This window comes from Heterocephalus glaber, unplaced genomic scaffold (genome assembly GCF_053883595.1).
Source record: "Heterocephalus glaber isolate CG9 unplaced genomic scaffold, H.glaber_assembly_v1.0 deba00001572, whole genome shotgun sequence".
Taxonomy (NCBI): domain Eukaryota; kingdom Metazoa; phylum Chordata; class Mammalia; order Rodentia; family Bathyergidae; genus Heterocephalus; species Heterocephalus glaber.
The window spans coordinates 19,152,129-19,165,602 of record NW_028258357.1 but is presented as its reverse complement, the minus strand read 5'-3'; the positions used below and the strand labels follow the sequence as shown (position 1 = coordinate 19,165,602).

General features: G+C 55.8%; 1 protein-coding gene across 4 annotated transcripts in view; it reads left to right on the top strand.

Moving 5' to 3' along the window:
• Positions 1 to 10,695: 10,695 nt before the first annotated feature.
• The window catches only part of Gnptab (N-acetylglucosamine-1-phosphate transferase subunits alpha and beta), a 28,974-nt gene continuing 26,195 nt past the window's right edge, over positions 10,696 to 13,474 (top strand). For 3 of the 4 annotated variants that reach the window (XM_021258412.2, XM_004844852.4, XM_087192710.1), the window contains exon 1: positions 10,696 to 10,893. In XM_021258412.2, the coding sequence (XP_021114071.1) occupies positions 10,777 to 10,893 (117 nt within the window). In that variant the 5' untranslated portion in view covers positions 10,696 to 10,776. The remainder of the gene's footprint in view (positions 10,894 to 13,474) is intronic. The other variant, XM_004844851.4, reaches the window with a different exon arrangement.

The window sequence follows — 13,474 nt, the reverse complement described above, 5'->3', positions numbered from 1 at the left end:
GCGCTGGGGTCACCGCCCCACCCACCCTCGCGGAGCCCCGCCCGTCCCGGCAGAGCTGACCGCGGCGGCGGCTCTGCTTCCCCAAGTGCGGTGCCCGGCCCGCCGTGCCTGAGGCCGGGGTGTGTCAGCTGCGACGGAAGGGGGCGGTGCAGAGCCAGGCTGAGCCTCGAGGGCTGCGGGGTTCAGGGAGGGGGAGGGGGCGCAGGGCCTCGCACCCAGCTCCTCCCCAGCCCTTTTAAACTTTTATTTCACCCGGCATGGTGGCGCCTGGCGTCATCCCAGCACTTGAGAGGCTGAGGCAGGAAGATCACTGGGAGTTCAAGGCCAGGCTGGGCTGGCTACACAGTGAGTTCAAGGCCAGGCTGAACTACACAGCAAAACCCTGTCTAAAAAGTCAACAGTCCCACCCCCAAAAAAGGTTAGAGATGGGGTATAATTTGCTCAGGCTGGACCGGGATCTGAGACCCGCCTGCCTCTGCCTCCCGGATTATAGGCCTGCACCACCGCTTGGAGCTCAGCCTGTCATGGGTCCTGGGCACATTTCAGCCACAACGACATTTCTAGCCTGCCAAGATTAAATAGCGTCCAAGGCTGGGCACGGTAGCACACACCTGTATTCCCAGCACTCAGGAGGCTGAGGCAGGAAGAGTTCAAAGCCAGCCTGGGCCACACAGTGAGACCCTGTCTCAGAAAAAAAAATTAAAAATCAGAAAAAAAAGAGATGGAAGGGGGGAAGGAATGTCATTCCTATCCATATCTTTATATATTCAAAACAAACAAAAGAAGCTAGGCCCGGTGACACAGGCCTATACTCCCAGCTACTCAGGAGGCTGGGCCAGGAAGATCCGTGGTTGGAGCAACTTAGCAAGGCCCTGTTTTAAAAGAACAAAGGGCTAGGTGCTGCCCAGTGTGAAGGCCCCGGGTTCCATTCCAGCACCTGCCACAAGTGATGCCAGGCTCTGCGTTGCCGAGCTCTCGCCTGGGGCACCAGCGGGCCCCCGACTGTGCTGTCAGCCAGGCTCCTCCCCACAGCCCTGTCTCCCTGCCAGACCTGCAGCTGGGGACCATCCAGGCGGGTCCAGCTTTGACAGGAAGCCCAACTGTGTGCACAAGCTCAGGAAATTCCAGTGGGTCCCAGCATGTTGCAGCTGAGACGGAGACGACCCGGCTCCTGGGCTTTTCTGGCCTAAGCCAGGCTTGCTTGTGTTATGTCTTTTTAAAATTTTTTTTTTTTTTTTTTTTTGTTCCGGGGATCAAACTCGGGTCCTTGGCCTTGCACAGCAGGCGACGAAACCACTGAGCTAAATCCCCAGCCCTTCTTGTGTTATGTCTTTAACCTCCAACGATGTGGGCATGGTTTTTCTTCTTTTTCTTTTTGGTTTTCTGAGACAGGGTCTCACTATGTAGCCCAGGCTGGCCTGGAGCTCCTGGTGACCCTCCTGCCTCAGCCTCCCAGTGCTGGGACAACAGGCTCGCCCTGAGTCCCACCTCACCCAGGCTTCACACCTGAGGTGCAACCCCTGAGCTAAGGAGCCCTGGGCTGAAGAGGAGGTTGGGAAATCAGAGTCCTGGGGCAGGACCTCCCCCTAGGCACTGGCTCCCAAAGTGCCTGCTTCTGGAACCTCAGGCTGAAGCAGGCAGCTGACACCCTCCAGCTTCCAATAGTTTCTGGCAGAGGTTTGTACAGAGCCAGAGATGAAGAAAAAGATACAGCACTTCTGAGAAATTTGGGAATTTCCACTGTGACATGCATGTGAGAATTTCTTGTAAGTCTTAAGTGAGGTTAGGCTTTCTCCTCCCTTCCCTTTATGGTTAGTTTCTAGATGAGTTCACAAGTGAAGGAACTCGGGTCATCTGATTCCAGTGTGGTTAACCTCGAATCCTTATTATTATATTTCATTTTTAAAGTTATTCTTAGTATTTTTGCAGTACTGGGGATTGAACCCAGGGCCTTCGCACTGAGCTACATCCCTGGCCCTTTTTATTTTTTATTTTGAGACAGGGTCTTGCTAAGTTGCTACAGTGCTCGGGTCAGTCTCGACCTTGCAGTCTTCCTGCCTCAGGTTCCCATCTGCAGCGATTACCAGGCCTGGCCAGTTTTCAAGTGCTTGGTATGGTGGCACAAGTGTAGTCCCAGCACTTGGGAGGCTGAGGCAGCAGGGTCTCCAGCATTCAAGGCCAGCCTGGGCTGCACAGTGAGACTCTGTGTCAAAAAACAAAAAACCAAAAACAGACTTTAAAATATGCCCACTCCTTCGTGATTCTGTGCCTGCCAGGTCGGGAGAAGACACAGCCACAGAGCCCACAGCTGGACCAGTAGGTTCCAAAGGCTGAGGGTGGGTGGAGGCCTTGGTCTCAGCGGCGGGAGGGAACTTTCCGGGGTGATGAAATAACCCTTGACCTGGTTTGTGGATTCTCCCCGCCATGTCATTCATATCCACACGTCCAGCCAGAGCCCTGGAGCCCATGGCAGGGTCTCATGCAAGTCCACATCGAGCATCTGCACTGGCAAGGCCCGAAGGCCAGTGGTGGAAGCCAGAGAGCCTGGGCCATTGGGGTGAGGGGTCTCAAGGTGAAGAGCAGAGCTCCCCTGACAAGAACAGCAGCCATCCCAGGGGACGGGGGGGGGGGGGGACCCAAGCTCCTCCTCTGACAATGAGAACAGCTGACTTTGCATCAGGAAAACCAGCCCCACAAAGTCTCCTCAGGAGCATCAACAGCATCTGATCTTCCCCTCCAGTTCTTCTTTTATGCCTTTGGCAGCAGTCCTCAGGTGGGTCTTCCGCACCCAGAACCGCGCTGGCTCGGTTCAGCTGGCCCTTCCAAGCTGACCATTAGTCCTCCACACGAGCACACTTGTTTCCTGTTTCCCCACTGGGTCACTGTTACCTAAGCGACTGTACTTGTATCCTTAACCCGCGTTGTACCCTGAGGTTTTGCTCTATAAAACTTCCCTATGAAGTGGGGGCCTCAGCTACACATTCGGGACCCCAACTGCCTCTTGGGAGCTCTCTTCTCAATAAACACTCCTACTCTTCAGCTCCATTGTTCGTAGAATTCATTCTTCAATTTTAGAGAGCACGAACTGGGCGCATCAGACAGCTCACAGGCTGGGAGAGAGAATATTTCGCTTCTATCCTTCGGAGGTCCAGTTTCATCTCGTATTTGCTGTATCACAAGAGCTCTTGGAGGCTGAAGCAGGAGGGTTGTGAGTCCTCATCAGGCTGAGGCAATCTGGTGACTTATTGCGACCTGTCTCGAAACAAAAACCAAGAAAAAGGCCGAGGCTGTAGCCGGCGGTGGAGTGCTGGCCTGTGCGGGTCCTGGGCCCTAGGTTCGAGCCTGGCCCCGGGGAGGAGGCGGAAGCGGACCCAGCCCGGTGCGGTTGGAGCGGGCTCGCCGCCTGGGTCACCCCAGCTGTGGCTGACAGGCTTTGGGATCCGAGCTACTTAACCCCTGGGTGCAGCTCCTCGGCCGCCACTGTGACGAGAGGTACAGAGTCGCTGCCCGGCTCAGCGTTACGCCCAGCACGTGACCGCTGACCGGCCGGGCTGAGGGGGCGGACAGCACAGCGGGGTTGGCGTCCGGGAGCGCCGGCCTCGACTTGGGCCTGGAGTGGAAAGGCTTGGGAGCCACTCTGCAGGTCCGCAAACAAACCGCTCTCTCCCTGGGACCGGCTGCCTTTCCCGCCCACCAAGACCAATACTAGGGCAAGGCCAACCCTGAGATTATATAGGGTCCAGGGTAACACGTCATCCGGGTACCCGGCCACCGCCCTGCCTCCCCATTGGCTCAGCGCCACCCCAGCAACCGCGCCTGTAATCCTATTGGTCGCTCGTAGTTTTGTCCCGCCCTGCACCGGCCCCTGGAGTTTGCTCTCTTTACTCCCCTGTGAGTGGAGGCCCGGGAAACCCACTTCTGGTCCCCTCCTGTCTGTGTCTCTCAGGGGCTTTTCTCCCAGTAAGATTTGCTACTCCTAACCTCCGGCCTTTCTCAGACCCATACTTGCTTGGTGGGGAACGGGGACTGGCGCCTGGACGTCTGGCAGCTTGGGAGCTCCAGCTCTCCCCCCTCACCAGCACTGCCCCGGGGAGGCCGAGCCCAGGGTGCGGACGTGCTGGGCTCCCGTCCTGACCCGGGCCCTGGGGAGCTGGCGCCCTCGGAGCACACGGGTCAGCCACAAGGCAGAGGAGTGTGCAGAAGTGCGCGTCCCCGAGCTTACTGCGCATTCTTTCTGCAGGAGTGGGGATTGAACCTCGCCCCTTCACATTCTGCACAGGGTCTCAGTAAATTGCCCAGGCTCAGCTCAGAGTTAAGAATCCTCCTGCCTCAGCCTCCTAGAGCGATGGGCTGACAGGTGTGCACCACCACACCCGCCTACTCTGAGAGACATTGTTCAGAAAGATCCGGACTGGGAGGTGACACGAGGCTGGGGAGATGACAACACAGGACCGTGACAGCGGGGTGTAAGTGGCGGTACAGGGTGTTTCACGGCGTGGTTCTCTCAATTTCTGTGCACAAAGAGGCCGTGTGTATGTGTGTGTGACTGTGCCCTTCTTTCGCTTTTATTTTGAGACGCGGTCTTGCTGCGTTGCCCAAGGGGGCTCAAACCTGAAATCTTCCCCCCTCAGCCTCCGAGTGCTGGGTTACAGGCGTGTACCGCCACATCCAGCTTATTGTAGTCGTTTTCACTTTTTCTCTACTTAAACTTAAAGAAAAAAATTAAATCTGCGGAACATACTTGTCAGGAAGAATACACACCGTGGCTAACTGGCCACTTCCTTCCGGAGGGGGAGCAGGCCTGGGGAGGGAAGTCCGGCACTGTATTCTTCACACTTCTGTGCCTTTCATTTTTCATGAGCGTGAATTGTTTGGGGACAATATCTTCATGCCAATTTCCAAGAGAAAAAAGTAAGGTGAAACATTTACAGAAGAAAAAACCTGGAAGAGTCAGATTTTGTCGTTTACCTCTTTTATACTAAGAATAAAATACTTTAATAATGAGAAAACAAAATTTTTTCAAAAGCACATAGGAGGTAAAACTAATATTAATGACGGGTAAAATGATAGGATTCTTTTTAAATTAATTTTTTTCCTGTTTGCTCGAGACAGGGTCTCTCTATGTAGCCCAAGCTGGCCTGGAACTCGCAGTGATCCTCCTGCCTCAGCCTCCCCAGAGCTGGGATCATGGGCCTCCCTCACCACGCCCTGCTTGGCTCTGCACAGGAAGTAGCCCACTGATAATTATCCCCGGCAGGAGAGCTGTTGGCCAGCACATCGCGTGGGCGCTGTCCTGGCCTCGCCCGCGGGCGCTGGGCCAGCTGCGAAAGTTGTCTCAGTGGATGCTGCCACCTAGCGGCCGGACGTGTGGGCTGCTTGACGCCTCGCTAATCCGGCCGTGGGACTGGTGCACCCGGGCGGGCGTCCCCAACCTACGCCCCGCAGCGGGCACAGGAAGAACTTGAAGGAGCGCGATGCTCCGGGCCTGAATGGAAGACACAGTGCTGGAGACACACAGGGCCATTGTGGGTCTTATTTATTCATTCATTCAGTTCGTTTTGTTGTTTGTTTGTTTCATGGGACAGGGTCTCACTGTGTAGCCCAGGCTGGCCTCACTTCGATCCTCCTGCCTCAGCCTCCTGAGTGCTGGGAATATAATGGTGGGCAACACCATGCCTGACCCCAGTTTGTAAACTGGGCAAAGAACTGAATAGAGGCTCATCAGAGATGTAGAAGTGACAGCGATGTCATGAGCAGATGCAGATCGCAGCCGCGCTGAGTCGCTGAAGTCCTCACACCAGAATGTGGGAAATTAACATGCTGCACAAAGCCAAGGACCCTCGTGCATTGCCATGGGGACGCCAAGTGCTGTGGCAGCTCTGAGAAGTGGCGATTTCTTAAACAGTTGACATGAAACGAGGCACGAAGCACAGGCCTGGAATCCCAGCACCCTGGGAGGCTGAGACAGGAGGGTCACCAAGTTTGAGCCCAGCCTGGGCAAGGTAGCAACATAACGAGACCCTGCCTCAAAAGAAAAAAAAAAAATCAAAAGGGCTGGGTTGTAGTTCAGTGTGAAGGCCTGGGTTCAAGGCCCAGTGCTACAAACCAAACCAAAGCAAAGGTAACGGGGATTTATCACATGACCCAGCAAGTCCTAGGTGTCCCAAGAGAAGCGTAAATCCAGGCCCTTGAAAAGCGCTCCTGGGGTTTCATAGCGGCTGAGACGGAAACAACTGGAGTTCCTCACTGGGTCCGATAAAGGACGAGTGGTGGGCATACTGTGAAATACTACTCAGCAGAAAAAAGAAACAGGGACAGGCCACGGGCAGTATCGCAGATAGGTAAGTTAGTTAGATTCCTGTAGGCCGCTAGACAGGGCCGCCCTCAGGAGCCAGGGAGGCAGCACGAAGGACAATGGAGACACACTCACTGAAGGCCAGAAACTGACACACCCTCCTGGTTCCCCAGGGAGGAATAGCAGTGATAGATAGGTGTCAGTCACCTGGGCAGGGACCACGGCCATAACCCACCCCTTCCTGGAAAGGTCCCTGACCCACCCCCTACCCCAAATCCTTGTACACGTGCTCCGTGACTTGCTTTCCCATTGGGTCCCCATCTAATCAATATTACCTGAGCGACCATACTTGTAATCTTATTGGTTGATCATGGTTTTGTCCCACCTCATGTCCTCCTTGTGATTTCTCATTGGACCAATATTATTACCTAAGCCACTGTACTTGGCATCTTACTAGTTGACTATAGTTTTGTTCCACCTTGAACCTGTCTCACCTCATGGCTTTGTCCCATAAAATACCTTTGAGAAGCAGGGTGAGTGGGCAACCCCCTTTTCTGTTCCCCTTTTGTCTCTCTTAGAAGTTACATTTCAGTAAATTTTTCCTACTCTTACTTAGCCTCCGTTTTTCCTAGAATTCATTCTTCCATTTTAGAGAACAGGAACTCGCATTTCAGATATCTAGCAGGTTTGGGAGTTGCATGAATTCCCTCTATATCAGCAGGACCCAGGAAACAGCATGCTAAGCAAAAGAAGCCAGACACAAACGCCAGGCACTCAGCACTTGGGAGGCTGAGGCAGGAGCATCTCTTGGCTTTTGAGGCCAGGCTGAACTACAAAAGGAGACCTTGTCACAAAATAAAATAATAACAAGCTAAAAAGTTGGGGTGGGAATGTGGCTCAGTGCAAAGGCTCAAGGTTTAATAGCCAGCACCACAAAAAAATAATAATAAAATAAAGTTGCAGCATGAAAACTGCAACTGAGATGAAGCAGAAATAGTGTTAGTGGGTTCACATCTCCCCCCTTGAGCATGCTGGTAGTAGGTCAAACTCCTTCCTAGGGTTATTTTCACTTCAGAATGTGCAGATTTGCTGCTGATTAACTTTGAGAATTCTCTGGAAACATGGCCTCTGTTTCAAGACATGCTTCTAATCAAATCAAAACCAAATTCAACAAAAAACCACAGCTCAAAACCTCACTATTGCCAGGTGGGGTTGCACAGGTCTGTGATCCCAGCTCTCTGGAGGGAGGCTGATGCAGGAGGATTGCCGTGAGCTTGAGGCCGGCCTGGACTACATAGTGAGACCCTGTCCGCCCCAAAAAACAAAAACAAAAGATCTTACTGCCTATTGAGGATCACGGGTAATGTTTCTGTTTTTATTTCCATTTGCTGACTTAAGATTCTTCATCAATTATTATTTTTAATTTCTGGTACTGGGGATCAAACCCAGAACATCATGCATGCCAGACAAGTTTTCTACCGATGAGCTCTTTCACCCACTTATAACAATTTTTTTTTTAATGTCGAGGCAGGGTCTCTTAATTGCCCAGGCTGGCCTTGTCAAAGTTGGGATCTTGCTGCTCAGCCTCTGAAGTAGCTGGGGTTACAGGCACGCAGCACCACATCCAGTCTACATTTTTTATTTCTGAGACACGTCTCATCAAGTCACCAAGTTGCCCGGGCTGGGCTCGAACTTGCAACCCTCCTGCCTCAGCTTTGGGCAGCGGCCTTCGGCATGTCCTCCCTGGGACTGACCACCAAGGCTTGAGATCTGGACAGACAGAAATCCCACAGGGCCGTTAGGTGATTTCAGGCATCCACCTGTCCCTGATACACATAAAAACACTGCTTATCTGAAACTCGCAACAGATCCTGTGATTCTGATTTGTAAGCAATCACATCGTGTACACGTCATGGATTGCACTAAGATTCTGTGCTGTCTTCAGGATGACATCCTTTATTTTATTTAACTTTTTTTTTCAGTACTGGGGATTGGACCCAGGGCCCTCACACTGCGCCGCATCCCCGGCTCTTTTCATTATGACACAGGGTCTCCTTCGTTCATGAAATTGCTCAGGCTGGGCTTGCTCTTGAATCCTCCTGCCTCAGCCTCCCGAGTGGTGGTGATATAGGGGAAATAGATGGAACTCCCAAACTTACTAGATGTCCGATTCGCCAAGTTCGTGTTCCCCAAAATCAAAGAATGAATCTGAGGAACGACACAAGTTTAGAGTAGCAAATCTTACTGAGAGAAAAGCCCCTGAGAAACACAGACAGGAGGGGACCAGAAGTGGGTTTCCTGGGCCTCCACTCACAGGGGAGTAAAGAGAGCAAACTCCAGGGGCTGGTGCAGGGCGGGACAAAACTACGAGCGACCAATAGGATTACAGGCGCGTTCGCTGGGGTGGCGCTGAGCCAATGGGGAGGCAGGGCGGTGGCCGGGTACCCGGATGACGTGTTACCCTGGACCCTATATAATCTCAGGGTTGGCCTTGCCCTAGTATTGGTCTTGGTGGGCGGGAAAGGCAGCCGGTCCCAGGGAGAGAGCGGTTTGTTTGCGGACCTGCAGAGTGGCGCCCAAGCCTTTCCACTCCAGGCCCAAGTCGAGGCCGGCGCTCCCGGACGCCAACCCCGCTGTGCTGTCCGCCCCCTCCGCCCGGCCGGCCCTGCCCGGCGCCCACGCGGCCTCACTCAGCGGTCACGTTCCGGGTGCCCTGTTCGGTGCAGTGTCCTCGCGTGCGCCTGTCCTGTCCCGCGAGGCTCCCGCAGGGTCCGTGTCTCCCCTTCTGCCCCCTCGAAGCTGAGCTCTGAGCTGGCACCAGGCAGCAGATAATTCATTTGCATTTAAACCATTTCATTTTTCCCTATTTCCGTAACACTTTCTAGAACTCAGAACCCAGCGCTGGTAGAAGCACTGGCAGGACAGGGCTGGGGTTGCAGATGGGCAAGCGAAGGCCGCCCGGGAGGAGTCCGCACGGGGGAGCGAAAGCGGTGAAGGAGGGAAACGGCACACCCTGGCTTCCCCTGGGGACAGGAGCGGTGACTGGTAACCCAAGCAGGTGTCGGTCACCGGGTGGGGCCGAGGTCTTAACCCAGCCTCCCCGGGAAATGTCCCCGACCCACCCTTGCTGAAGGTCCGTGAACGCTGGCTGTGTGACTCGCTTCCCAACCCGACCACCGTCCCCTAAGTGACTGTACTTGTAACCTTACTGGATCTTCATGGCCGTGGCCCACGTTGTACCCTTGTGGGCTTTACCCTATAAAACTTCCCTGTGAAGTAGGGTCCTTGGGCTACCCACTTGGGACCCCTCCTGCCCCTAGGAGCTTTCCTGTCAATAAATACCTTCCTCCTTTTAACCTCCGTCATTCCTAGGACTCATTCTTCGAGTTCTAGAGAACAAGAACTCGGGGTATCATAACGGGTTGGGCGATGTGACATTTCATATTTCCTGCGACAAGAGGACGCAGACTCCGGACAGTCCCGCTTCTGTCGCCGTTTCCTCAGCGTGCAGGGCCGGCCGCCCGGCTGAAGGGCCCTTGGGCTTGGTCCTGGCGCTGACCACCCTGCGCACGGCCTGCTCTTATAGGTTAGTCCTTGTCCCGTTCATCCGGGTGCTGGGACGGGTGTGCAATAAACGCACTTAGCCACGGGTGTCGGAGGCCTGTAATCTCAGCGCCAGGGAGGCTGAGGCAGGAGGATCGCAGGGAGTTCGAGGCCAGCCTGGGCTGCACAGCGAGACCCTACCTCAAAACAAAACAAAGCAAAAAATAAAAATAAAAAATACCAATGAATAAATAACCAAAACAAAGCAAAAAATAAAAATTAAAAATACTAATGAATAAATAACCAAAACAAAGCAAAATTACATGTTGAGTGAAAGAATAACAGAGGTCTATTTTTGGTGTATTAGCTGTCTTCTTCCAAAAGAATTTCAGGGCTGGAGGGAAGGAGCTCCACACAGCGCCGCCTCTTAGAAAATCTGTTTCACAAAAGGGTTTTTTTTTTTTTAGGGGCTTTTTTTTGGTCTTTTTTTTCCACTTTTCTTTTTTGGTACCAGGAATCGAACCCAGAGCTTCGCGCTTGCCAGGCAGGCGCTACACCACTGAGCTAAATCCCCAGCCCGGAGGGGGCTGCAGCTCCGCTGTACTCCTGGGTCGCGGCGCTGACTCGGCTGGGCTGCTCCAACCCGGAGCGCGGAACCGGGCCGCGCCGAGCTCGCCGCGCACGCGCAGACGAGAGGCCCCCCCCCCGCCCTTGCTTCTCCGCCCGGCAGGGGGCGCTGGGGCACACCTCGGCGGCCGCGCATGTGCACACAAGGGCTCGCGTCCTTGCCCTCGCCCCTCCGCCCGCCAGGGGGCGCTGCGCCGCCGCCCCTCGCCGCGGACCCAGGTGGTGCCGCCGCCGGGCCAGGGCGTGGGCTCGGCTCCCGGAAGCGGCAGCCGGGGCGGCCCGGAGGGGCCCTGCGCGCGGGCGGTGGGGCGATGCTGCTGAAGCTGCTGCAGCGGCAGACCTACACCTGCCTGTCGCACAGGTACGGGCTCTACGTGTGCTTCGTGGGCGTCGTGGTCACCCTCGTGTCCGCGCTGCAGTTCGGAGAGGTGAGTGCGCGCAGTGCACGCGCCGGGCAGCCGCACGGGCCGACGCGGACCTCCCGAGGGCCCGATCCGGGTCCGCGCCGCTGCGCCTCCTTCCTCGGCTCCCGCCCTCCGTCTCTGTCCCCCCTGCTCTCCTCTCAGCCCGGACCGGGTTCCCGGGGTCCCGCTGTGCGTCTCCACTGTGACTGCCGTTTGCAGCCGCGCACGGGCCGGCCTGGGACCAGCGAGGGCAAGGCCGCTGTGGCGGGGCGGCAGCAGGTGGCCGGCGTGGGCTCCGGGTCACGGGTGTGCTGAGAATTCACCGCGCTACCCGCTGCCTCCTTTTTAACGTCCGTGTGTCTTTGAGACAGGGTCTCCCTACACAGCCCAGGCTGGCCTCGAGCTCGCGGCGATCCTCCTGCCTCAGCCTCCCTCCTGGTCCTGGCATTTGAGACCAGTGAGATCCTTCTGTTGAGTGAGAAGAGGGCTGGGAACTAGACCCGGCCCGGTTAGCTTAGCTTAGCTTTCTCCCTCAGCACTAGTTTCTCTTTCCGAGGAGAAGCCCGCAGGATTTGTGTACAGCATTTGTGTAGTTCCTTCTTCGCGCGTTATCTCCTTATCTCGAGTGTGTCCTCGCCCGAGGCAGCCACTGGTTCCCACCAAACCCAGTTCCTAAACAGATAATGTTTTAAAACTACTAAACCAGAAGCTGGGCTTGGTGGTGCGCGCCTGTAATCCAGCATCTGGGAAGCTGAGGCAGGAGGATTGCTGTGAGTTCAAGGCCAGCCTGGGCTACATAGAGAGACCTTGTCTCAAGTACCCCCAACCAAAGTGAGCAAGAGAGACAGCTCATATGTTACCCCACACCCTACCTGTCCTGTTCAGTGACCTGTCCTGTTCAGTGACCTGTCCTGTTCAGTGAGTGTTTGTTGAATGAATACTTGCTGGCACTGACATTGTATTCTGGGACTGCAGTGAGCCCAGGAAGAGAGGAGGACGGGCATCTGGCGCCCCAGGCGCTTTGCTGGTGCCGGGTGGGAGGAGTTGTTCGGTCGATGCTGACTGAGTGTCGTGTGTCCTGGCTCGGCGCTCACGGAGGCTGAAGCAGGAGGCCCTCAGGAGACAGCTCCAAATCCCTGGGGACTGCCGGGAGCGAATGCAGCCTTTGCTTCACTCTGGGCCGCAGAACTGCAGGGGGAGAGTGTGCCGATCCCTCGCGCCCCTCGCTGTCTGGGACCCGGGGTGCGGTCCGTGGTGTCACCCCATCTCATGACGGTGCTCAGTTGGCTGGGTGTGATTCACACAGCTCTGACAGGCAGGGAGAAGTGACCCTGCAGAAATGTCACAGAGCTGGTCACACTGGCCCAGCGAGATGCAGTCTGTGCTCGGGCTGGGCTGACAGCCGTGTGCCCGCTCTGTTTTTATTTCCTTGCTTATTTTGGCTTTTTTGAGACAGGGTCTCACTGTGTGTTCAGGCTGGCCTTGGACTCACTGTGATCCTCCTGCCTCAGCTTCCTGAGTGCTAGATGACAGGATGCATCACCACGCCTGGCTCTGTCCCTTATTCTTAGGGGTGCAGGTGGCCTGGGCCAAGCGGGGATTGCACCCTGGCTGACCGAAGGAGGCAGAGGTAGGCGGGCTTGTCGTGTGAGCCGCCGTGTTCCCATGTCCAGGTGCGGGGTGCCGGCTCCCTGGTCTGCGGCCTGCGTGTGGACACCCAGAAGGGCAGCTGCAGCAGTCAGGGCGCAGTGCTCATGTCTCTTCTCCCTACCCTGGCCGCCGGGAGAAAATGTCCTCGGGCAGGGCACCAGGTCCCAGAGGGAGGTAGCACGGAGCCCACCCAAGTGTGCAGGTTGCCTGCCCGCTGGTGCAGGCTTTCAGGACGTGTCAGACAGGCACAGGGAGGGTTCTGAGAGGCAGAAATTCTCAGCCAGTGCCGGCGCAGGGGAGAAGTCATTTATTTCAGCACTTGGGAGGCTGAGGCAGGAGGATCACCATGAGTTGGAGGCCAGCCTGGGCTACATGGTGAGAGCCTGTCAGAAACACTCGGTGAGTGTGTGGCTTGTGGCATGGGACTGGGTGAGGGAGCTGGAGGAGGAGAGGGCCTGGGAGGGGCTGCGCAAGGGCCAGGGGGTGAGGCACCGAGGGAAGTTGCTCACTGCCCATAGGCAGTGAGCGTCCCCTGGTGAGAGGGACGCCTCCCGGGGGGCTGGGAGAGCTGAGGTGCAGACACTGGGGTGTCACTAGCAGCTTTCGGTGCAGTCCCCAGAGCGCTGGGCCAGGCCTGTCTGCTCCTCGGGTCCCGGTGCGGCGGCGAGAAGCATCTGGCTCCCCCACCAGGGCCAGCACAGCTTCCTGACCAGGCCGGCTTCTCCCAGCGTGGACTGCACCCTCCATGGCCACGGGGTCGCCGTCTGCAGCCACCCCATGCCACTCCTTTTTATTTTATATATTTCTTTGAGCCACGGTCTTGATATAGGGGAAATAGATGTAGCTCCCAACCTGCTAGATGTCAGCACGCCAAGTTTGTGTTTCCTCAAGCTGAAGAACGAATTCTAAGGAGCACGGAGGTTAAGAGTAGAAAAATGTGTTGGGGAACGGGAAC